We start from the raw sequence: 25,297 nt of genomic DNA, 5'->3' as shown, positions 1-25,297 counted from the left end.
AAATTAACAACAGAAAATCAACAAAGTAAAAGCTTATATAAAAAAAAACTATCATCGCTAGTATAAATACATTGGTATCTTCTAAAATACAGCATATATCTAATATTTTCACAGATTTTTAGGTTATTTGGAACGAAGCTCTTTTCGTCCATTGTGGCGTGGCGTTTTCTATACAATATGCAGAACTGAGATTTCGTGGTGTTTTAAAAATTTGATTCGCAATTTGTTTCTGGTCAACAAAGAACAAATGTATGTAAAATTATGTACTTAGACATCATTAGATACCAAACTCAAAAGTCGGCAATATCAAGAGATTTTCAATTAAATTAATTGTTTTTCTCGCACAAAAATTTATCCAAATATGGTATATTTTTGTCAGTGTCTGTTCTCTGAACGGCCTAAAATTATCGTGCATCAAGATTCAAACGGCTCCTATTAAATCACATTTTTCTTCAGAGAGTACCGGCTTACTAATGCCTGAATCGCCTTTCGCCGTGGGAAAGATATACAAATGTTGACGAAGGGCAAATTTCTTTAATCGCTCATTACAACCAAACCAAAAACATACATGTCTTGTAGTTTACACTCCTGCATCTATCCTGTTTTCTCTGCTGTTGCTCAATACTAACCTATGCTATATTACAGTCAATGGACTTTTGCAGAAAAAAGTGCCTTGTAAATACTTTTTAGCCCTGTAACAGTTTCAAAATATCAAAAAATGAAAAGCCTTCCATTCCAAATCAGTCTATCGTGGCTTTTAAAACGCCTTTTCCTCCACTTTTTCAGCATCAGACGAAAGAGCCTCTATAAGTGCATCTACACAATTTTTGGGGATTACGGTACCTGAAAAGAATAAATAGCAAATGTAAATGGTATTATGTAGATAATTTAAATAAATCATCGACCAAAATTCCTAGTTTTTAGTTAATCAGGAATTTGCATTTTATTTGCAGGGTGAATCAGGACTATAAGATCCTATTTCTAAGGATTGTTCAGTGCAGCAACCGACGACATTTGAATATAAGAATGCATGTCGGAAAATGTGTCCCCAAGGGGCCACGACATGATGACGCTTTAAACCCGTTATGAACAGGCTGTTTCCTCATAAGTTGACACCCCTAAGATGGTTTTTTTAATGTGAAAATGACCAATACAAAAGTTGTTTAATTTTAATCAAATTTTTTAAACCTGAAGTTAAAATAAAAAATCAAACACGTAAATCTCAAAATGTGACATAAAGTCTTTATTTTTAATGAAACTATATTTTTAAACAAAGTCGATTGAGTATTTTTTCTGATTTCAGAAACATATTTTGCCTAGATTTGTATTTGCCGTTTTTTCTTGTATTATGTTTTAAAAATTTTAACTACCAACAAATTAAAGCAGCCTGAAATTAAATAAAAAACTATAGAAAGAAAACATAACGGAATTTATTACCACTATACCACAATTTCAAAATCATTAAAATCACTGATTTTGTATATGACCTCCGTTCATCTATAACGTTTTGAAGATATTGGTTTTGATTAATATTAATATCGTTAACTGCATCCACTATTTTAAGGCGTCGAGCTAGATTATCATACAGAATATTATTTAAATAACTCCAGAGAAAAGAATCGAGAGGCGTTACGTCGGAGCTATTTGGAGCCCCTTAGCGCCCCATACACGAGCGAAATATCTGTCATATTTGATACGTGGCGAGCCAAATTCGAAGAAATATCGGTGCGTTAATGATTAATCACGAGCCAGATACGACTCGATGCGAATTTCATACAAAATAAATCTGCAAATCTGGACTTGCGGACCAAATTTCGCCGTTAGTAGGTACGGGCGAATACTAGTATCAGAGATTATTGCCGCCTAAGCAGTCATGCTATTGCCATACTTCCGCGGCTTAAAGAAAATACATATTCAGATAAAATTTAACGGTTGACATTGGTACAGATTTCAGATATAGTGTGTAATGTTATGCTCATGCTATGTTCAAAAAGCCCGTGGGCTTTTTGAGTTGAAAAGAGTGTATTTTGTTTCAGCCCGTTGGTTATTTTCTAAATTTCGCATATGTTTTGCCGTTTCAAATGACCTACAGTCCTTTCCCAATCCTCGTGTAAAACGCCCATAGAGGTACAAGGCTCTGAGGTGACAAAGCTACCCTCTTCTGGAAATGGAAGGGAAAACAAAAAGTAAAATTGTAAAACTAGAGAAGAGAAACGGCCTTAGGAAACCCTGATTTTTCTCAAACCTTCATTTTAGTAGTGTTTTTCCTAAAGTGAAGGATTACCCAAGTGCGACCGAAGAAAACATTGAAGAGGAGTGGCCCTAAAAATCCCCCTCACAAAACAGGGTCTTATGTCTAAAAGGCCTAAATAACGTAATAATAAATTCGCGAATTCGAAAAAAATGTTTACACAAGGATCTTCTACGTATTCCAGCCGAACCTTGGTGGAAATAACAAACCAAAGTGCGAGCCATTCTCCGGCATTATCGCCAATGTCGTCATCATCCAGCGATTTTCGTGGTTTTCCAGGTACTACCCGACGCAACAGGCTCTAACGTGACGTAACTTAGATAAATATTGGAATCGCTCGGGAACCTATTGAAAATACCGAGGTTCGCAGCTTGAAAAGGTGTGCTATTTGCATAACCAAAGTAAAAGTGAAATAAAAAATGGGAAAATCGCAATTTTTCCCGGAAACATTCGCATAAAACTAGGTTTTACATTTTCGAGAACAATTTATACTTTGAAATTGTATAAATAAACGCGATTTTCGCAGTTTTTTCAATTTTTCGTTGTTTTTGCAATTAGTGCGCAAGGTGGCGTAGCTAGATATTTTCTATAGGTATACCATTCCCGGGCGATTTCAATAGTTATCTAAGTTACGTAACGTTAGAGTCATATTTGAAAGACTTCGTCGTAATTCTCTAGGCCTACTTCCATTGTCGCATTAATCAATCTTCAGTTAATCAGTCTTATCCCATAGTTCTGAATCACCTTGCATTATTGTAGTGTATTTCAATAACATTGTTATTTTTCGGAACTATTTTTTTGCCAGTGTAGAAAAATATATCCCGCTAATTACTTGTCCATGTGTTCAATTTTTCAATGTTAATAAAAAGTTTTTTTTTGGCATAAAATGTTGACTTAAGTAGGGAAACATTTTCATTCTTACCGATTATTTATGCAAGTAAATAACAAACCAATAAACTATTTCTGAAAGAAATTATTCCATTGTCATAAAAACCGGGATGTCCAAAAGTCACATTGTTTGATTAAATATCTACATTATTACTTATTTGATCCTGAAATATGGCCTGCCTTTTAGCATTTCTCAGTAATTAACTCCGGAAAGAGAACTGATCAACAATAACAATGCATTACTTACCTACAACTTTTAAATCTTCTTCCGTTCTTAACCTAATGACTTGCATTTTGTTCTGAACGCCTCCTCTTGCGGCTAAAACAGCTTCAACTCTACTCCAAACCGACAGGACGCTCCCGCTTACCACATGATATGTACGTCTGCGTAAACCTGCAAAAAAAGCATTGCTTTGTGAAACTTGTATCGAAGTTGATATTGGAATTAAGTTCATCGAGTTTAATCGAATGTAATAAAAACAGCAAATTATTATTGAAATGATATCAATTATTTATTGCACATCCACTTACCGACTTCACATTCGTGACCAGCGGTAGCATTTCGACAATTTCCTCTCCAAAAAGCATGCGAACATGTGTTAACTGAAGAGTCATATTGCTCAGTCCATGATTTTTCAGCGTCAGCAGAGTCCACCTAAATTAAGATTTAATCAAAATTTTGTAACTTTGAAAGAAAGCTAGTTACTTTTATAAACAATATTACGCTAAAACGCTATTATGCTATAAACAACTATTACGCTAAAATATTTTGCACCTATTTTTATTTAGTTAGTATACCTTTTTGTACTTTTTCTCAAGTTCAGCCAAACTTTCCTGTCTAAATTGCAAACCTGTGTTAGGCCTATAAACGGAGAACATTTGTTCTTTTTTGCTTTCTGATTTCTTTTTATTAGAGTTGGTGTTGCCTCCCTCTACAGCAATGGCAAGAATAGCTGTATGTTTAGCATTTCTAGCCTAAAAACATTAGACAATATGGAATATATTGAAGCCAACGCCCTAAAAGTTAATCAATTACCTGATGGGATAACCAAAAGCCTTCACTTTCGCTTGTCAACTCGGAAAATTTGTCCAAAGCTTCTGGCCAGGCCATTCCTCGTTCCACATGAACTGTATGTAGTTCAGTAGGAGCTGTTCCTGTAGCATGTTTCCTGAGAAACGTAACCAAACGCGCGCGTTTTACTACTTCCCCTCCAGCACCCAAATCTAAAATACCCAAATCAAACCGTCCGCTTCTTTTCGCCTGTGTTATGATAGCGGCTAGGGTATCCGTAAAGTACCTAAAATAAAGTATAATTTATAGACAATTTTTATGCAATTCGAATTTTCCAAACACAGTACTTACTTAAATAATCTATTTTGCAATTCTACTGGCATACCAAGAATGCGATTAAGGAACTTTGACATATTATTGTAGTCTTTATCCAAGGATAATACTCCTGGCATATTTTCACTATTTACTATAAGGCCAACGCCAACCTGGAAAAGACAAAACCATCAACCAAATCATTGCAATAATGGATTAAGAAAACATAGACAGTAATTATTTCAGGTGAATACGTTAAAGCTTTCAAGAAACAATTAAAAGTAAGAGCACGTATTCTCTGTATGCGCAGCCGGTCCCAAGCCCGGATAAAAGAGAAGGGTTCGGCTAGCGACTTGCCCCGGTAAAACAAATAAAAATGCTTATAGAAACGATCAGAGAGCCTCGGATACAGGACGGAAGCACTTAAAGATTACCCCCGTAAGAAATAGGACTACGTAAAGGGATACCGAACTAAGAGTAGCATACTGGAACATTAGATCGTGGAATAAAAGAGACCAAGAGAAACGTATAGAAATCAGTACCCACCAAATCGAAATATGCTTACTCTCAGAAACCAGGAAAAGAGGAAAAGAAACAACAAAACACCAAAATTGTCTGCTTATACAGGGTGGTCCTCAACTAATGTCGAAAAAATCACTGTCATAGTTTGGTCAAAAATATTGCGTTTCAGGCAAATTGGACTTATCTGAAAGTCGCTAGATTCCGAGATACAGGGTGTCAAAATGCAAATAAAAATTTCGTTTTTTCTTAATAGATTTTTAACCAGTTTTACTAGCACTACAAGAATTTGTGATTGAGGGTTTTTTAGATCGGCAAATCCCCATTTCCTATTATCCACTTTGTAGTTCCCAGAGGGCGCTAGCTGCAATAGTCCGGAGCCATTTAAAACATCAGAACTTCTTTGGGTTTTACCATATCGCATTTATTTTTGTTAACAATACGGGGTTCTCCAATAGGTTTGCAACAAAAAATGTGTACTTGGTTGAAATCGCTTTCTGTCACCAGTTTCGAGATATTTCACAATGAAAAATCTAGTGATGTTTTGAGCCAGCTCAAATTAGATCCCTTTTGTCGTAGATTGATATTTATAAAGTGGGCCTTGGACAACAATTATCTTACTGTCAGTTAAGTGCTAAAAAAAATATTTAAGTTCCACTAAGAATGAAGAAATGCGCGATATGGTATGTGTTTATGCGCAAGAAAATAATGTTGGAAGTAGAGCGCATCGCCGATATTTAGATTTATATCCGGCAACCAAATCAAAAACTATTCTAAAATCTGTTTCAACGGCTTGGAGAAACTGGTAGTTTTCGTCCTAAGCGGGACACAGCGGGCCAAAGGCGTGCTATTTCCGTCGATCAAGAAGTTAACTCAAGTGCTTTATAATCCAGAAATTAGCAGTAGACAAGTAGCAAGAACTACGCGTATGAGCAAAACAAGTACCCTCAAAATCTTAAAGAAAGATAAGTTTCATCCCTTTCATTTTTCCTCAGTCCAAGATTTATTAGAACCCGATCTTCACGTTAGAATGCAGTTTGCTTTCTTCATGCGTGAACAGGAAACACGTAATCCTGGATTTAAAAAAAAATGTTCTGTTTACTGACGAAGCCACTTTTACCCGTAGAGGGGTCTTCAACCACAAAAATAAACATCAATGGGACACTCAAAATCCACATGCCGTTTCACATCGCCATTTCCAGCATGAACTCAAAATTAATGTTTAATGCCGAATCATAAGGAATTATCTAATAGGTCCACATGAATTTCGTGTAAATTTGACTAGTCAGTTATACAGTCAGTAGATTTTCTTCAGAACGAATTGGAAAATTATCTAGATGACATACCCCTTTCGTTCGACATAATCTTTGCTTCATGTAAGATGGCGCTCCCACTCATTTTGGTGTTCAAGGTCGGAACTATCTTGATGAACAATTTCCGAATCACTGGATAGGAGCGGAGGCTCAATACCGTGGCCTAGCAGAAGCCTTGATTTTAACCCAATGGATTTCTGTTTTTGGGGTTTTATGAAATCCCTAGTTTATAACAATCCCATTAACAACAGGGAAGAATTGTGGCAGAAAATTTTAAATGCTGCAGAAGTCTTCCGAGGCAAACACGTTTTTTTTTTCAATACGACAATCATTTACTAGAAGGGTTAGGAAATGTATTGAAGCCAGAGGATATCATTTCGAACAATTATTGTGAAATACTAATTTTCACAGGTTTTTCTGGGTTCAAAAAGCAGTTTAAAGTAGTTCTGAACGTTCCCAAATAAATACTGTCTAATGTTGGTTAAGTTTTGTTTAATAGACAATTTGCGCAGAACATTTCTTTTATTTAGAGATCAAATTAGTTCAAAAAATCACTAGATGTTTCAATGTGAAATACTCGAAAACGATTACAGATATCGACTTGAATCAACTACACCTTTTTTGTTGTGGAACTATTGGCGATATATTAAAATCCGAAAAAGTTCTGATGTTTTAAATGGCTCCAGACTGTTGCAGACGCCCTCTATGAATTACAAGGTAGATAATAGGAAATTTGTATTTGCCGATTAAAAAACCCTCAAACACAAATTTTTGTGGTACTACTAAGTCTGGTTAAAAATCTATTAAGAAAATACGAAATTTTATTTTACACTTTGACACCCTGTATCTAGAAACCTATTAACTTTCCTATAAGACAAAATTGTCTGAAACGCAATATTTCGGCCTGCACAATATGTCAGTACATTTTTCGACATTAGTGAGAACCACCCTGTATATAGGAAAAAGGAGTGCGCCTTATGTTCCATGAGAAATTTGAAATAAATATATTGCAGTAGGAATTGCGATTTTAGGAACAAGACTCGTTTTATAGCGAATGAAGATGATATTTTATTGAGGAAGTCCGAAAATACCCATCGACTTATGATTACGAAGATGAAAATTATATAATTTTTGCAGTAAAAGAAAATGAATGGAGAAAACTAGAAACAACAACAAAGACTTTTGCTCCTCTTCTAACAAAGTAAGGGTTAAAAGTTCGACATCGAGCATGTTTTCAACAGTTTTTTCCTCAAATATACCTCACGAATTGATCTCTTGAACTGATCTGTTGCGGCTATAAACCCATCACCCAAAACCACGCTACGGCCAAACGCAGCACCGAGTCACAGTCACCGATCGCACCACCAAAACCGTGCCTTTAAGAAGGCAATCGAAAGCAGCAGGTAATGACAAAATAATTACTGTTGCCAAATTTAAGGCTAAGTTTTTCTGCCAATAACTCCGTTTTTAGGAAAAATTGTTTTATTGTTATTTTGTCTTTGTTAAGCCAACAAAAGTATCTCCGATTTTTAAATGTTTTACATACCAAAGCGCCAGCAACATCTTTGAAAAATTCCCCTTTGTAGTCTTCAGGGGGAAGGACAACTGGTTTTTCATAACCCATTATAGCTTTCATGGTGGCTTCTAAGGCGGCTCGGCCATATTTATTATCGATATTAAATTGGCTCAGATCCCTAGTTTCAGTAGCTCTCCGATCACCATGTGTTAAAGCGCCCAAGCTTTCTAGCCTGCAAAGTAGACAATTTGATGGTAGGTGCCAAAGTTTTATTTTTGACATTTCCTCTCAATAGTACGATTTACTTACCTTTTGGCAACAATAGATGCAAACCTTCTTTCACCGGCCAGATCAGATATCAAAAATATATATTCTGGTGCGTTCACTTGATTGCTTCGATGCGTTCTACCAAATTGCTGAATTGCTCTATCTGCAGACCAAGGCAATTCTAACGTGATATGTACTCTACGTCGTTGATTTTTCACTCTCCGATCGCTGAAATCAGATCGAAAATCATGTTAGCACCCAAATTAAGTAAAATTGAAAAACACTAACAATGAAATAAAATGTTCTAATCGATCAAAATCATCAAATTTTCGCTCTAGAACTACCACGGGCAGCGTTGGTCGCACCATTTCCGGACAGCCGTATTTTTAGATGTTACACTTCCGAACAGAACTGTTAGTAATTTAACTTGAAAATTTAAAACTTAATAGTACAGGGTGTCCCGATAAGAGTAAAGGGCGGCTGTATCTCGACAACGAAAAGGACTTGCGGTTTGGGGAAAAAAATCTTTATAAGTAAAGTTGGCATAAAAAATGGCTGAAAAATGTATTGAAGTAGCTCGGCCGCTAGGGGGCGTAACTTCTACCACAAACTACCACTACTTACATTTCAATATCTCCTGAACCACTTAACCGATTCCACTATCTTTAGCCTTGTTTTGAACGATGATTTTAATGTCTGTTAAAAGCAATTTTTCGTTAAACCGTTTGGTTAAAACTGCATTGGCCTCGCAGTCATTTATTATGAAAAATACGGAAAATGTCAAAAATAAACGACGTGGTATTACCCAAGCTCTCAAATAACGTTTTTAAAATTTTAGCTCATCGCCGCCTTTTCTCAGATACCAAGAACTTTTTGTTTTGTGGTAGAAGTTACTCCCCCTAGCGGTCGAGCTACTTCAATATTTTTTCCAGCCATTGTTATGCCAACTTTACTAATAAGCATTTTTTTCCCAAACCGCTCTCAAGATACAGCCGCTCTTTACGCTTATCGGGACACCCTGTATATGGTCGAAACGGAATCCTGTGTGATGATGCGTAATAGAATTTTAGTAATTTTATCATGTGATTGATTGTTCACATAATCCTCTGATAACCAAACACAACTACGTAACATTCGAGTGAATGCAGAGTGAATAGTTTCATTGTAGTAGTAAATATTTGTATGAGGCCTATACTACCCGTCATACTAGACTTTAAGTATGCAGGCCCTTGGGCCTCAAATAATGTATGCATTTATCCCAGTTCTAAACTGTGAGGAGCAGTATAAAACAAAGCAAGGATTAAATGCGTTTGTTATTGGCTTTAGCTATTTGCCAGCATGTACCTTTGTAATGAAATACCACTAGACGCCGCCTCGGAAATAATTGCAACATCCTTTTCTCCATCCATAAACCTTTGTTTCTCTGTCAAGTTCAAAGTTTCTAGTGGTACGTCAATTTCCGATCTGCTTTCATACTGAATACCCCCGTCTTCCGTTTGAACCACCCTGCCTTTTCTACCTGTGAAAAAAATATGTTTTGAATTGTATCATATGGGTGTAGGTTAATTAACTAACCAGTCATTTCTGCAACATTTTCTGGACCACCTAATTCGTCAATTAGTTGATCTAGAGTATTAGGGGGTAATTTTTCGCCCAGCCTTTCTATTGCACGTAGCAACTCTTCTTTCATGCTGCATGCTCTTTCTATAGCATCCATCGGGGGGGCTGATGAATTAATATCAGAACCTCCATTCGCTTTGGCTAGGAAACAGTACGTTACATTTTGTAGAAATAATAAATAATTATGTACCTTTAGTGGTTTTTTGAGTTAACAAAACTGATAATTTATCTTGTGTGGATTGTCGTTTTTTAGGAGCTTTTTTCTGTTTTTTGCCCTTTTTCTTATTTCTGCTCCATGGGTCGTTATCCGAATCGCTAAAAAAGCAATTATAATCTTTAATACACACACACATACACAATTCATATTATTGTAGACGATTGCTTTGCTAATTGTATTTTGCATATTTCAACAAAGGGATTACCTATCCGAATTGAAAGGATTGAAATCACTAGACTGGTTAGAATCGCTATGCCCGTCCGAAATCTCACTTTCGTTGTCTGACATCTGAAAGTCGGAATCACTTTTCTCACTATTGTCCGTGTCTGAAGTAGACCACTTATTTCGCTTCACCGCGCGTTGTGCAGCTTGCCTCACTGGCTTGCGTTTTTGGGACGAACTTCCTTCGTCCGAGTTGCCGTTTGACAATTTTTTTGCCAATTCACTTCCTGCCCCTATTCCCAACAGTTTATGTATTCTGGTTCTGTCAGGTGCAGGAAAATGTTTCTCAACCAACGTTTGAAAGACGCCTGAAAAAATACGTCTTAGTTTTTAAAAAAGTATACGGCAATGGCAAATAGATAAAATACATTCCTGGACAAAATGAACGCATCAGCAGAAATTCTCATTATTTTACACTTAAAAAAATAAAGGTAATGATAGGAAATTTTTTTATGCGTTAATTTTGTCCAGTTGTTTATATTCTTTGATTTCAAATATAATCATGGCTTGGTTATGATGAATATAAAAGCAATGTTGACACACCAGTCTGTATACCATACCTTTAGCAGTAGATACAAAATCAGTCAGTTCTCCATCGTCTCGCTCGAGTTGCTCCAATGTTCTTGCTTCTCCTGTACTCTGTAAACCTATAACTACACATTTGCCCATTTTAATCGCTTCATGCGCCACTGCAACTGCATGTGGAACCTTGGCGGCAATGCAAAGGTATTTAAAAAACCTACAAAACCAAAATGAAATGAGTATCAATTAATGTTTATAGTTCTATTAAACCGGTACCTTTGATGAGCAGACCAAAACTGGCCCCACATAGTTTTTCTCATGCGGTTTTCGGCGTCGACAAGCTCAGCCGCTTCATTAAATTTTTGCATTGCTTCTACCCATAATTTCACACTGGCATCATACACTTTCTCAAAGTCTCTTGACAGTGGCACTTCTTCAATTTTGAAAGCCACCCCATGAAAACTTAATTGTCTAGCAATGTACATTCCTATAAAATACGATTAAAATGAGTATAAGTTAGTCAGTTTAGTAACAGTTACCTCGTAATTTCATATCCATTGCAACAATCTCCATGGCACCAACCCCACGTTTCTCCACAGCCGAAATGAAATCCGCAAATTCATTAAATGGAGTACCCTCGCCCCACAAGCCCAATCGTACCATATAGGCCATATTTCGTGGTTCAGAAGCCCCAGTAGCAGAAGCATACACTACCCGAGCTTTCGGTAATTTATTTTGAACCTCTAGAACGGTTAAACCTGAAGAAAATATTGTCAAATTAGTGTGAAGTCTTCTGGGTTATGTTATAATTTGCAATTTACCAGTTTTTGTTGGCTTCGACGAACCAACCGGACATAAATTCTTTGCTCGATGGCACTCATCAAAAATAATCAGACCATCAAAGTCTTGCCCACACCATTGGAGAAGCTGTTTTAAGCGCGACTTGTATTTTCCTCCAGCCGAGTTACTTTCACCGATTAATGCCGAGTACGTGCTGAATATAACACCTCTCTTTACATTATTGTTGACAGCTGAGGAAATTTTGGCATACTGCAATTAACAACCAACAATTAATGAAGTTGCTTACCGTAAAATTGACATAAACTTACTTTGAACTTATTGAGTGGATGAACCTCAATTTTCCCAGCTCCAATATCGCGCAGATCACGTTCCGCGTCGTATTTTAGATCATTAGATACAGATACCCAAATAGCTCTTTTACGACCCTTTAGGTAATTTTCATATATAATTCCGGCAATTGTTCGGCCTTTACCTACACCAGCACCATCCCCTAGAGAGAGATTAATATGTCGTCATTGAAACGAGTTTTAAATGTTGCATTAAAATTAATTAACTATTTTATCAACACAATATTAAAGTTCAAAAATTCTCGATTCAAAAAAATAATTTGGGAGCTGATTAATGCCCTTTTTCATCATAAGTAAAGAATGACTATGAAACGCTTAAATTTTAAGGCCTTCTTAAGAGGAATTCAACTATCGATGGGGGCGCTGCGAAACGTCAAATTACTCGTTGTCGAGTGACAGTTGAGACTTGTCAGACTTGTTTATCCATTGGAGTTGGTAAACAAGCGAACAGTGACAGCTTGAATTTCAATTAGAACAAAAATGAATGTAAGTAGCCGTACGATACATAGTACGAACTGTTCTGTAAAAAAATGTCACTCGCGAAAGCATACAGACAGAAGCATACATTTTCATTATGTCTCAAAAAGAAATAGTGGCCCAAGACGCCGTCACAAACAGAAAAGGAGTTAAAAAGAACGTGGATCGGCGAAAAGCATGGAAAAGGGCTTTGCTAACGAACAAGCCAGTTGCAGAGACTATGCGGGTGTGCTCAGTGACAGGTATTTATGTAATGTTAATTAGCCAGATTACCTTGGAAAACATTGTTGCCGTTTTTCTAATTTAGTTTTTTGCAAATTTCACAGTTTTAAATAACAAATAATTTGTTTCACTATTTTTTCTGTACTCCTAAAACACCGCCAGACAACATCTCCAAAGAAAAGACTCCAATTTTGAATCACCCTGTATTTGCGGAACTATCAGCAGAGCATTAAAAAATGAAACATGAAAAGATCCACAAATAAAACTTTACAAGACGATAGCTGTACCAATCCTCTTATACGGTAGTGAAACGTGGACAACATCGAAATGGGGGAAAGTAGAATCACACGTACAAGAAATTAAATTTCTAAGAGTAAAAAGTCGCACAAAACTAGACAGACTAAGAAACAGATATAAGAACGGAATTAAATATCTTTAATATGAATGAGAGAATAAAGGAAATAAAGGCAGTTGGAAAGAACGCGTAGAGCGGATGCACGAGAAGAGGATACTAGCCAAAGTCCAGATTTTATCAATGCCATATGGAAGAAGAGATGTCGGAAGGCCGAGAAAATTATTGGTACCGTAACAGACAAAGTGCCTCAAACCTGAAGCGAAGAAGAAGAAGTGAACAAAATAGTTGTCTAAATATAGAAGTTATGTCCAATGCTAACCAGATACAACAATTAGTTTGTGGCGTGAGCAGCGTGTGACCTCAGACTTATGGAGCGTATTTCGGATATGAAAGGTTTTTTAACCCCTATTTTCATTTCGGGAAAACTTTCTTATTCATATTTTGTTTACAATTTGTGAAATAAGGTTATGATAAAAATTGTATTGTAAATTGAAAAGATGTCCCTTCGCTATGACTTTTGAAGACAATACTTATACTTTTTGTTTACATTGGCCCTTTAATAATCAAGCGACCACCAACGTGAAAGTTAGGTTAAAACCAAATTACTAGCTGTGAAAACGGCCATTAATTGCACATATACGTAAAGATATATATGCAAACAAGTACTTAGACATAAGTATAACATTGAATATTAAATATTGCAAATACTGAGTTGTTTAAACCATGTTGCATTTCGCATCAGTTCATTTTTTAATAACATCTAGCTGTTCAATATGTTAAGTAAGCCTACCTATTAAAAATCCTGCCCTACTTCCACCAGGTAAAATATTTTCGTGTGCTTGTGACGTATATGTAATACTTTCCAATTGTAAAGCTGATAATGCTCCCGTCTTAATTGTCTCTTCAGGGATAGACACAGTATACCATACATCTACTGGGGCTACCGAAGATAACGAAGCTGTCTCCACTACTGGATCTGGATGTTTTTTTCCTGGAAAAAACAATTAATTAAATGAATATGTAGAACCAATATATGACTTTCATATTTCACGAACTTATAGAACACGTGCACAGATAACAGATAAAAATCAATTATTATAACTCTGTAAAGGCTATTGTAAAAGCAAGGACTTTAAATGTCTGGACTGTAAATGTTAAAAATATAATAAACCACGAGTTCAAAGTTGGTGATCTGGTATACCTTGAAAACGGAAGCTGTTTGAACAGAAAAAATTAGACGAAATAAGAAGTGGACCATTCAAAAGCATAGAAAAAATATCGAATTAAATTTTCAAGATAAATACCGGATATAAAAATCAGTCAAATTTGTTTCTCATGACGAAGCTTACGGCGGATTTTTCCAACAATTCTACTTCATTTCCGCCGGGAAGGGGTGATGTAAAGACAATACATATGTGACTTTCATATTTCGCGCACTTATAGACTGTAAGTAATGTGGGGAGTCGACAGCAAGAAGATAATTAGATCCGTATTAGAACACGTGCACATATCACACATAAAGTCAATTGTTATAACTCTATGTAAAGACAATTTTAGAAGCATTTATGTAAAGACTTTAAATGTCGTGTCTGTTATGTTAGGTAAGCATTTACCCTTAGCCATGTAAAGCAGACTCGAAAAATAAATAAACTGTTATTTCAGAAACTCAATTGAGTCCTACTTTAACCTGACCATCAGCACACTACAACATTATAAATATATATAACAGGAAACCAGTCAACAATTCCTACCTAGTTTCAATTTAGAAGGCATATAATCCGCATACGTTTCAGCAACTCCTAATTCTTCGTCATCCACTTCCTCTTCGTCTTGATGCTGGGGCATCGATTTGCTGTCCATTGGATTCATCCACATTTGTTGAACAGCCTAGTAGTAGTAAGTTGTATTAAATAAGAGTAACAAAACAAAATTCAGGTATCCCTTTCTAACAATGGAAAACCGTAACCTACCTTATTACTAAGTTGACCACCCCATGGAGCCATTGGGTTGGTATTGTATAACATAGCAGATAAATTTTGCAAAATTGGATTTCCGTATGGATTTCCGCCCATTCCAAATGCTGCCATTTCCACTGAAAACACTAGTAGTAAATATTTTGCTAAATAACGTATTTTCATGTGACTAACAAGCCTAAAATGCATAATTTAAAAACCTTATTTTGAAGTGGTTAATTAAGCAGAAAATAAAATTATACCTAGTAATAATAGTTTGTGAAACAGCGGCATCAATCATTCTTTTAAATTACATCTTTCGTTTAATAGAACGTCACATGCAGGCAAAATGTGAGCACCATGACATACAATATTCACTCTGCCTGACAAATTATGCATCATACAGGTGCTTAAAAACTAAATTTGTTTTAATTGTTCATTCGGTAGGAGAAGTGCATAAACGTGTCTCCCATGCCCTATTAACTAGTGCAGCAATTAATAAACAGCCTCCTACTCAAGATAACAACATCTATGGATGCAACTCTACATCTACCAGCCCCTGTGGATCTCCGCAATTAATTGGCCAATCGTGATATAAAAAAATTGCATTACTAGAGCGCAAGAAGTTAATTAGGCAACCCTAGTATTGAGACTGCATCAAAACTTACTCTGCTGCAAGAATTGAGCTGCATTAAAAGCAGCAGCAGAAGCGGAGGCCCCACCGGAGCCTCCTGGCCCTCCCTGGTGCCCAACACCGAACATGTTGGCCATGGGTCCTCCTGTAATACTGCTCAGCATTGAGGCCATCGCGGCAAGATTGCCCATGTGGGCCGAATTTGTCGGAGCGCCAAATGGGGGACCCACTACAGAATTGTTGGTGTTCTTTAATAAATTTGGTAGGAAGGGTGCTTTACGTGACTTATATAAACTCATCTTTGTGATGAGTTTAAGATATAGTAGACATGAAGTCCGTTTTAAACATGCATGTTTATTGACGCCTGACATTTAGAATCCCATGTAAAACATGGCAATCTGTTTTTGATATAACTTTTTAATAAAACCGTGCATCGGATTTCGGCAAACAATTCCCAGCTAGCAGGCAAATGTTGGATTCTAAGAAATTGCGAACAATCTGGCCTTTCGCGATCGGGCGTTGGAATAAAATAATCATCGTCTAATTCGAGAAACTGTAATTTTTCCTGCTTTTCATTGCATAAGCAAAAAGCGAGGCAGGAAAACACCAACAACATTGGCCTGGGTGTGAAATTGCGAACAATCTGGGCTCTAGCCTGTCGCCGTCGGGGGCTTGGAATAAAATAACCAGCAATTCGAGAAACGAATTGTTCCTGTCATTGATTGCCTAATGAAAAAATTGCATCAGGCAAAAAGCGAGGCAGGAAAACAACCACAAGAACTTCCAGACCCACCACACCGATTACCGGTAGGAAAAACGGTACTCGTTTAGGTTACGTCAGTGATACATTTTGTTTTGGTTTTAATAATGATCTTGATTAAACCTGAGGAGCTAATTGAATAAGGGAGGAAATACTGCACTGCAAAAGTACTGTATTTTGACTGATGATGACTGATGTAAACAAAATTTCGTCTCGTCGTCCAACACATGAGAGAAAAGTGAGAAAAATTCTCTTTCATGAGGTCTGGTTTTCCAAGCAGCATGGACCTAAAATCTGCTTTTTCTCTTGTCCTCTCTAAAATATCTTCGTTTTTCTTTTTCCTTGTTGTCTAGATACAGTGCCACCATGACTAAGCCACAGCCGCAAAAATTAGTAAATATTTTTACAAAGCTTCGCTGCAATATTGCTTGCCCTTAGATTTGCGAATGGCAACTGTATATCACTATCGGAGCAAAAAATCGGTACCAAAACTGAAACGTGTAAACTCGTCAACCCCAGTGGGAGTTCCCCGACAAAACCGCTCGATCAACTTTAGACAGACAATTACGAACACAGGACACTCGAATTTAAATTAATATATGGTAACAAAAACAGACTAAAAACAAAACACACCTCATTTATAACTATATTGAACGAAATAACACTGCCTGAGGCATGTTCGTGGAAACCAAAACTAACCATGGACAAATACCGACAGTACGTGTGTAAACATGGAAGTATGACGCAAAACGCCAGAGGGGGTGCAAACGTATTGCTGACACCTACAATTAAATTATGAAAATCTAGTCCCCCATCCATTAAGAACCATCTTAACGGATGCCTACACTTCACTATCCCGTACCACGACGACAGAATCCAAATATTCCTAGTATAAATACATCCCCACTCCAGACTCCAACAAAACATTTTTACGAAAGCATGCCTGTACAAATACGCCATAATAATCGGTGACCTCAACCTAAATCGAAACAAGACAACGCGACCAAACAAATTTCTAGATAACTCCGACTTCAAAAAAAGACCAACAGCATCAACATTCCTGATGCCATGAAACCCAGAGTCAACACCGGACGTATTACTGCACACAACCAACACCTGACAAATGAACTTGGCATGAACCATTTGGTAATAACATTTGACATAGACCTTCGACAAACGCAGCATGTGACTTCGACAAAGGACAACCTAAAACTGAACCTAAACAGAGCAGACATAGACAAAGTGACGCTTCACACACATAACTATATACAATCCCGGAAAGTAGCATGCACCATCGAAGTTATGCAACGACTGACGATAGCGGTAGAAAAATATTCACCCTATACAAAGAACACATTCTTTCAACATGCTTTACCCAAATTCAAACCAAGACTGATCAAACGAAAAAGAAATACAGGCTGTACACAAGACGACGGACTAAAAAGAAAACTAAACGAGCTTAACACAAATGTAAAAACATTGATAGGACAATACAATCAAAACAAATGGGTAGAATAATTTCAAGAAATATAACAAGGCGAAGGAAAAATATACTGGCAAAAAATAAAAAACGCTCACCATAAAAAAAACCACTTAACCGGAACAATTAACGAAACCGGTAAACAACAGTACACAAACCAGGATCAAGAGACCTTTACAACGTCCACAAACCCGAATTTTGACGACCAGAACTGGAACAGAGTTAATGACTGGCACGACAACTACTTTGACAACGACGACAACCGCACCTATGAACCAATTTTTGACGAAGAACATAACAAAGCACTGGAACACATAAAAAAATACCGCACCAGAAAAGGATAACAATAAAAGTAACGTCCTGAGAAACCTAACTCCAGAAACACATAACATCGTACTGAATTTATTTAACAAATGTCTTAGCGATAACACAATACGAAACGCCTGGAAAACGGGAGTAGTAATACCTATTCCCTAAACCGGACTGCACAACTCGGAAACCCGAAACCACAGACCTATCACACTACTTCCAGTGTTGAATCAAATATTCGAAATTATAATTAAAAACAAGCTACAACAATTAGTTGGACAAAACATACCACCATACCAATTCGGTTCTAAACCTACACTCAAATATACACCCACTAACCACGTACTAACTGAAAACAATAAGACTCTCATCTCTTAATGGCATTTGACAGTGTCTGGCACAAGGGACTCACCAACTTGACAAAAATTACATAGAGAAATCCTCCTACATTCTACAGTACGCTGACGACACGCCACTGATCGTACACGACAAAGCAACAGTAAAAGCTGTTGAAAAACTTAAAACAATGTCAGACGAAACAACGACATGTTTCTGCAAGTGGAGACTAATACCGCAACGAAAAACCAGCTGCTCTGACCAATCACGAAATTAAAGACAACTCTCCGGGGATCAGCACAAAAACCGCAACACAAATATACAAATCAACATGTATCAGAACAAACGCAACGGAAAAGATCAAACGGCATACACAAACCACTGAACAAATCGCACTAACATTATCACAAAAATAAGACATCCCCAAAACCCACTGCACAACCCTTCCAACCAACTACTTTACGAACGCACAACATGACAAAGATTTCGGAAACACATTATTTTTAAGAATTAAGACATTTACAGATAAAATGGACAAACGACCCCCACAACTGGACCATACTGAATCTCTTTGCTTTACAAGACCAACCAAACAATCCAGCTTCTTTTTCCCTAAAACAGCACACTGAAACGCAACTGAACCAACCAACTGGGCAATAAAAATAGTTTAAAGATTTATTGTCAACCCAGAAAGATTTTTTCTTGATCCCCTGGTAAAAAGTGCAGTTTCGCCACTGGTTTCGATAGTGAAATCTTTTACTCATTACAATGACATGACAAGGACAATTTACCTTCCCTCCCATTATTCAATTAAATTTTCTTCATCACGTGTGGAAAGTAATAGCTATCGCCACTCACGCTGACAGCTGGACGGTTTTGAAAACATTTTCAAAGCCGTTTTTTTTTTAACTTTTCCCGGCTAGTTTCCACCGAGGATCAAGAAAAACAGTATACGGTACGCGAGACTGCCACTGCTTGAAGTTGACGCCCGAGGCCAAGCCGAGGGCGTTATCCAGGTAGTCCAGGCAGGTCTTCGACTTTCGTGTTTTGTACCATTGTATACTATTTTTTAATATTTTAAATAAGAACCTAGTTAGATTAGGTAAAATATTTTTTTTGTTATACGTTGGACTTTTTTTGGTTATTATTTTAGTATAAATATTAAGAATAAAATTATATTTAGAAAAAGCTAGGCTAAGACGCAATAGACTTGTACTATACAAGGGCAGAACGGCCGATGGGTCGATAGCCTTTTTCGAAGAAATAAATATTGTTAATATACTGGGTGGTTTTTTTTAACTTGAAGCGCTTAAATATTTTGGAAATTAGTGATCCTATGAAAAAATGTGTCAATTAAAAATTAATATCTGAGAGGGGAAAGTTTACTCGTGTTAGGAAAAAACGCCTACTTTGACCTTGTGTCAACTTGATAATTTCAAATAGTAGCCAGATCATTTTACTGCAGATTCGAGTAGTACGTCAAAAACTGAGAATGTTTAATCAAAACATTTTCTTTGATTTCGACAGGTGGCACCTACATAAGAATATGGGGCCAAATAGGAATAAGGAACATTATTGACAGTCATAATGTGCCCGCCCACGCGTGGGTATAACCTTAAATATCCCAGCAATCGAGTATAAGAGAATATATATTTGGCCCCATAGAGTGCCACGTCTCAAAATCGAAGACAATGTTACAGATAAAATATTCTCACTTCTATTGTGTTTACTATTTGAAATGATCAAGGTGGCTCCTGTCTAGGCTACAAGATCGAAGTAGGAGTTTTTTTCTCTAACATGAATCAACGTCCCCTTCTTATACATTAACTTTTTATTTGACACATTTTTTCGTAGGATCACTGATTTTAAAACAATTTCATGGTTTTAATATTTAAAAAAACCCGGATTTCCGGATAATGTCTTTAAGTGGATGGATATAAAATCTTTAAGTGGATTCTACATGCTAAAATAATGGTAGTAAGTCATGTAACAAAAATTCGAAATCTGAATGTTTTCCAAGTTACATCAAACTTCTTTTTTTTTGGTGATTGGTGATGATAGGTGATCTATAACTTTCTGATAAAAAACTAAAATTGTTTCTCCACTTTCCCACTAGATGGCACCTGAAATCAAAATTTAATTTTTCGCATACATTTTTGATTTTTGATACGCCAAATATCGCAAAAGAAAATATTCGATTTGAAAAATTTCAAAATAATAGAAAAAAATGGGCTCTTCACACTAGTGCTCGGAATTTTTCGGTGTTTAGTGGTTTATTTAAATAGTAAAATTATTCGAATGCTCGAATATCTAACGAATATTCGATAGGTATTCGAGTATAACACGAGGCTAACCAGAGAGACCATTGAGATCTTTAAACATGACAACAATTTTAATAGGGAAAGTGGTAACGGCCGTTAATCCAGACTTGAAACGCGTTCTGCGTCAAACAGCGTGTGCGCCAAAACAATTGAAACCCCGTCCACTCCTCACGCATGAGCTCACACGGCGGGGCCGCATAAATACGACAGGGGATCCAGTAGTTGAACCAGTGTTAGTCGGAAAGCACGGGAGATTACTTTGCCCACTGCCTCATCGCCTTTGATAATGTTCACCGCAGTTGTGGACGAAACGTCAGGAAGAAATTCCCATGGACCACGGCTTCAAAAAACGGCCCGAAAAACATTTCTAAATGAGCTTCTGTTATTTTACTGTGGCATTTCCCCATAACTAATAGCATATTCGCAAATTCAATGTTGGTGTACATTTTGTGAAAGGCGCATGAAGGTAGTCCCAGTTTGACAAATGCTTGTTATTATTGACAAAGGCGATATATCTGTTAATTACAAAAAACATTATTTCCGTTATGACTTTTCATGAAAAAAATGTAGAAGAGCACTTTTTGAATATAATTTTTTTTCGTAATTTGAAGTAAAGATGGTAATTTTTCTTATAAGTATTTCAATAAGCTACCAATCAAACATGTAACCATTTCAAAATAATTCTTAATAAGAAAGTTGATTTTTTTACTATTAATATAATTTTAAATTGTTAATATATTCTAGAATTTTTTTTTCAATATTTTTCTTGTCCTCTCCAAGTGAACACCTATAACCCCTGAGGCCTTAAGGAATGACGCCAATTTCTAAACACCTTGTATACAGAATTTAAAGCCATTTCAATATCATAAACTTCGGCAATTTGAAAAAAAAATAAGGGTGAAGCCACCCACCATCCCCAAGGTCTTAAAGTTGCAGGGATAAAAAGAAACGTAGAACATGACCCCGCAGGAAAACGAATAGTGGTCTGAGCGTTTTTTAGAAACTGCCAACATGCTTGGATACATTTTGGCGAACTACCCGGTATAAAATGGCAAAGTTTATGTAAAGTCTATTGAGACTGTAAGTGATATGTTTGTCCTGTATGAGCCGTGCCGAAAAAGTTAATATACTGAAAGATAAGATCAATCAGCTCGAAAATTGTTGTTACTTCATCAAATCTTTCAAACTGCCACCAGAAACCCACATTAGTGGTCTAACTTTTCATCATAACAACACTAACAGTGGAATACCCTACAAAAAACTAACTAAAGACGATTTACTCTTAAAATTCTACCAGCGTCTGATCTACAAACCTCACCATTCGAATCGCTAAAACCGTGAGATGCAAAATCACGCATTTTTCAGCTTTGTCAAGTACCATTTTAATGTTTGGAAAAACCCAATATTAGAAACGTTAAATTTTTTTTCTTGCGCCCCACATAAAATCGTCTAAGGGCGCCAGATCAAGGGACCTTGCAGGCCACCTTGGAAAATGACTCTTTTAGGGAACATTCTGTTAAATGTTCACGGACATTTCTAGCATTGCGGGGTTAGTTAGTATTTACCGTCGTGCTGAGATTTCCAGAGATTACTCAGACAAGCTGAAATGTTTTCATCGAACTAATCCACAAGAAATGTACGTAAGAAATTTAAAACATCAGCCATCAGAGCATCCAGTAGAAGTTAGAATTTTAAAAGAAAAATTAAAATGATATTTAACAAAGCTCTCCAAAATGCGCGACTTTGCCCCAATTTAGCGTCCTCGTATTTCTTATCATTTCCGAGATTCTAATGCGGGCACCCTATATATTTCTTAGACAAAGATTCTATTAGTAAAATTACATTATAACTATATATAAAATAATATGAAATTGTTTACGCTTTTTCCTTGTTTTTGATTAAAATTGTACGCCAACATCTAGTATCGTTTCGAAAATATGCTTTTTGATTTTTAATAAAAATTGAAAGTCACATTGAGCAGAAAGGATTTACTATATGCCTATAAATAAAGCTGGTTAAAGACGGCAAAGTTTCTAAAACTTTGCCTTATTTTCAAATGCCGTTTCAGTTGCAGGATAGAGCCTTAAATTGCACGCTTTTATACCATGATAATTTGCCTAGTTTTCACGTAAAATAATGAAAATCAAAATTAACGCGGGTCTTAAAAACCGCCCTCTCCGTCCGTAGGTGGTTCGTATGTAAAGCTTTTTTTCGATTACTATACAAGTTGGTATCGCCAATTGTGCCGTGTTAGTTATGATTTTTAGAAAATCCATATTTGATATAACTTTTACATTACAGGTATGCAGTTAATTCCTTCCACTAAAAATGTTCATATATCTCACTCTCTCCGCAAAAGTGTATACATGTTTTATAGATGATGTGGATACAATTTTAATCAAATACAAGAAATCAAAAAGTCATATTGTCGTGTCCATGAGATAATAATTGTTGGCCAAAATCTAATCCGCAATTATAATCTTACGTTTTGCTTTTAGATTTTGGTTTCTATTTTTCCTCTATGTTTATGTTCTTTCAATATACTTTGCATAGACCTTAAAAGGTTCTGCAAAAATCGAGGACTCACTCATGAGAAATGAAACAGGGGAGCTGCAATACCATAGTTTTAAAAAAAAATTTGGCTTAAAAATTTGAGCAGGCATTTTACAAAAGCATTGCAAAAGCCGCTCAAAAATATCAAATAAAGAAAATCAGATAACATGAAATTAACTTAACATAAATCGCTTTCAGAACAGTTGTACATTCAGTATGGTGTCTACGTATTGGTTGATTTCAAAACAGCTGTGTGATCAATTTGGACCGAAAACTGTACCTGCCTTGCCTAACTTTCATCTGAAGTCATACTTAATGAATAAAAGTAAATGTCCCCTGTTCCATTTTTAAATTAATGATTAGCAGATTAGAATTGCTTTGAAATAAGATATGTATTAACAAGAAAACACCTACTAGGTTGCCTCATCATGTCGTATGCGCTAGGATGCAAATTCATTCCTGGGATGCCACCCATCATTTTGCTATTCATTCCCATTGCACCCATTTGCCTCAATTTAATGTCTGGCTTCAAATCTTTTTCTTGTTTCAGTTTAATATCTCGGTTCTCTCCAATTGCGGCGGCTGTAGCGAGATCTTTACCACCTCCTGCAAACATTCAACATTTATATACAGACACCTTTGATTTTCAAGTTCGTGAATTCAAGTATACAAGGTATACAAGCTCATAACATGCAGGTTTTAGTAAATATTAGCTTTCTTAGCAGTATGTGATAGATTTTATATAAACGTATTAATAATGTTCAACACAACTTACCCGGAACCTCAATTTTGTCAGGATCTTCATCGTCATCAAAATCACTTCCAGATAAATCTTCGTCGTCCATGGCTTTTTTTGACTAGCAAAACAGTGTCAAAAGATAAGAATCAAAACTGCATAAGGCAAAAACTAAAATATCTGTAAATAAGCAAAGAATAGGGATAGTGGTTAGAAACTATGCGCGTGCAGACTATTCAGAGGTGCGATCTGATTTGTGAGAGTGAATTGTGATCTGGAAAGTGAGAGATTTAGAATCGTAACAAATGAATTGTGACGAGAATATACATAAAAAAACAGACCATTATTATTCACGTCCGCACATGAAACGTTGAACAATTTTTATAACCTAAAGCTTGATACGGATTGTGCAAAAGATAGTGTTATTAATGGTAAAGACTGAATTTCAGTGGAAATCACTCACTGCAGATAATTGAAACACTAATAAGACAAACAAATGTATTATTTTTTATTTTAGTTGATAAAGCACGTTTTTGTTGATGAACAATGTTCATCTTCTTCGACTCAAAACTTTTCAATTTATTTAATGTAAACCTCTGTTTAATTATTAGAGATAAGGTAATTTGGAAAACATATATAAGGAAGGATAAGAAAATAGCAAATACCAGTGCTTTTGCACCTTTTAAGTCTCGTAAGTACGCTTAAGACTATATGCTTTGATTTCAGTTCCAAGGCAAATATGGCGTAAACCAACGCCCTAATGGCAGTAAGCGATCTATAACTGAAGTCGTAAGCCCTATAACATAATCACTAATAGAACAGAAAGCCCCAAATACGTGAAATCGACCAATGTTTTTTTGTATTTTTTGGTTATGAATTTTTAAACGCATGTGTAGGGTTGATAAGGAAAAAAATCATCAAAAATTTAAAAAATCAATGAATCAAGCAGGGTCGAGGAATAGAAAAGCAGCTACAAAATGCAGAATTAATGGGATTTAACTTTAAAAAAGGCAAAAATAAACAGATAACACCAGGGAGGAATGACGGTAACAAAAAAATGACATTACCATTTTTTCTCTGCCAACGTTTTTTCATGCAAAACAGATGTAAAGCAATAAAACTTTTGCAATAACTCAAAGTCTACGATGTCTACTGCACTTTCAGGCTGATTGAAAACTTACAACTTTCTTAGCACGCGGCATTTTTCAATTTAAACGAGGTGCACAACGACAAACCTATGCAAAACACACCGAAACGCCATTCGATTTGCCCATGATGCTTCTACATTGATGCCAAGTCGACGAAGTACTTATGGTTCGTAATAAAATGACGTTAAGGTTTTCTAGTAATGATAG

The 25,297-nt window shown here is 36.2% G+C and overlaps 1 protein-coding gene across 4 annotated transcripts; it reads right to left on the bottom strand.

Annotated features, from left to right (window-relative positions):
- Positions 1–514: 514 nt before the first annotated feature.
- On the bottom strand, positions 515–25,214 carry LOC109541258 (protein strawberry notch). Of its 4 annotated transcripts, none has more exons than XM_019910062.2 (24): positions 25,010–25,214; positions 23,982–24,063; positions 23,621–23,812; positions 15,482–15,676; positions 14,832–14,953; positions 14,613–14,748; positions 13,652–13,852; positions 11,769–11,950; positions 11,481–11,709; positions 11,199–11,417; positions 10,936–11,146; positions 10,698–10,876; positions 10,121–10,445; positions 9,889–10,013; positions 9,654–9,839; positions 9,423–9,597; positions 8,121–8,306; positions 7,842–8,043; positions 4,503–4,636; positions 4,176–4,437; positions 3,938–4,114; positions 3,671–3,794; positions 3,387–3,533; positions 515–843 (listed from the first exon to the last, which is right to left on the bottom strand). In XM_019910062.2, exons 1-24 carry the CDS (start codon positions 25,010–25,012, stop codon positions 758–760), a joined length of 4,080 nt encoding a protein of 1,359 aa, XP_019765621.1. In that variant the 5' UTR covers positions 25,013–25,214; the 3' UTR covers positions 515–757. The 4 variants fall into 4 exon arrangements, with proteins under 4 accessions (XP_019765621.1, XP_048521942.1, XP_048521941.1 ...); XM_048665985.1 differs by having other exon boundaries at positions 23,982–24,122; positions 25,010–25,208; XM_048665984.1 differs by having other exon boundaries at positions 25,124–25,207.
- Positions 25,215–25,297: the final 83 nt, after the last annotated feature.

This window comes from Dendroctonus ponderosae, unplaced genomic scaffold (genome assembly GCF_020466585.1).
Source record: "Dendroctonus ponderosae isolate FM_Combo_2020 unplaced genomic scaffold, Dpon_F_20191213v2 Dpon_F_20191213_4, whole genome shotgun sequence".
Lineage (NCBI taxonomy): Eukaryota > Metazoa > Arthropoda > Insecta > Coleoptera > Curculionidae > Dendroctonus > Dendroctonus ponderosae.
The sequence above is the reverse complement of the archived record's forward strand: the minus strand, read 5'-3'. Positions and strand labels throughout refer to the sequence as shown.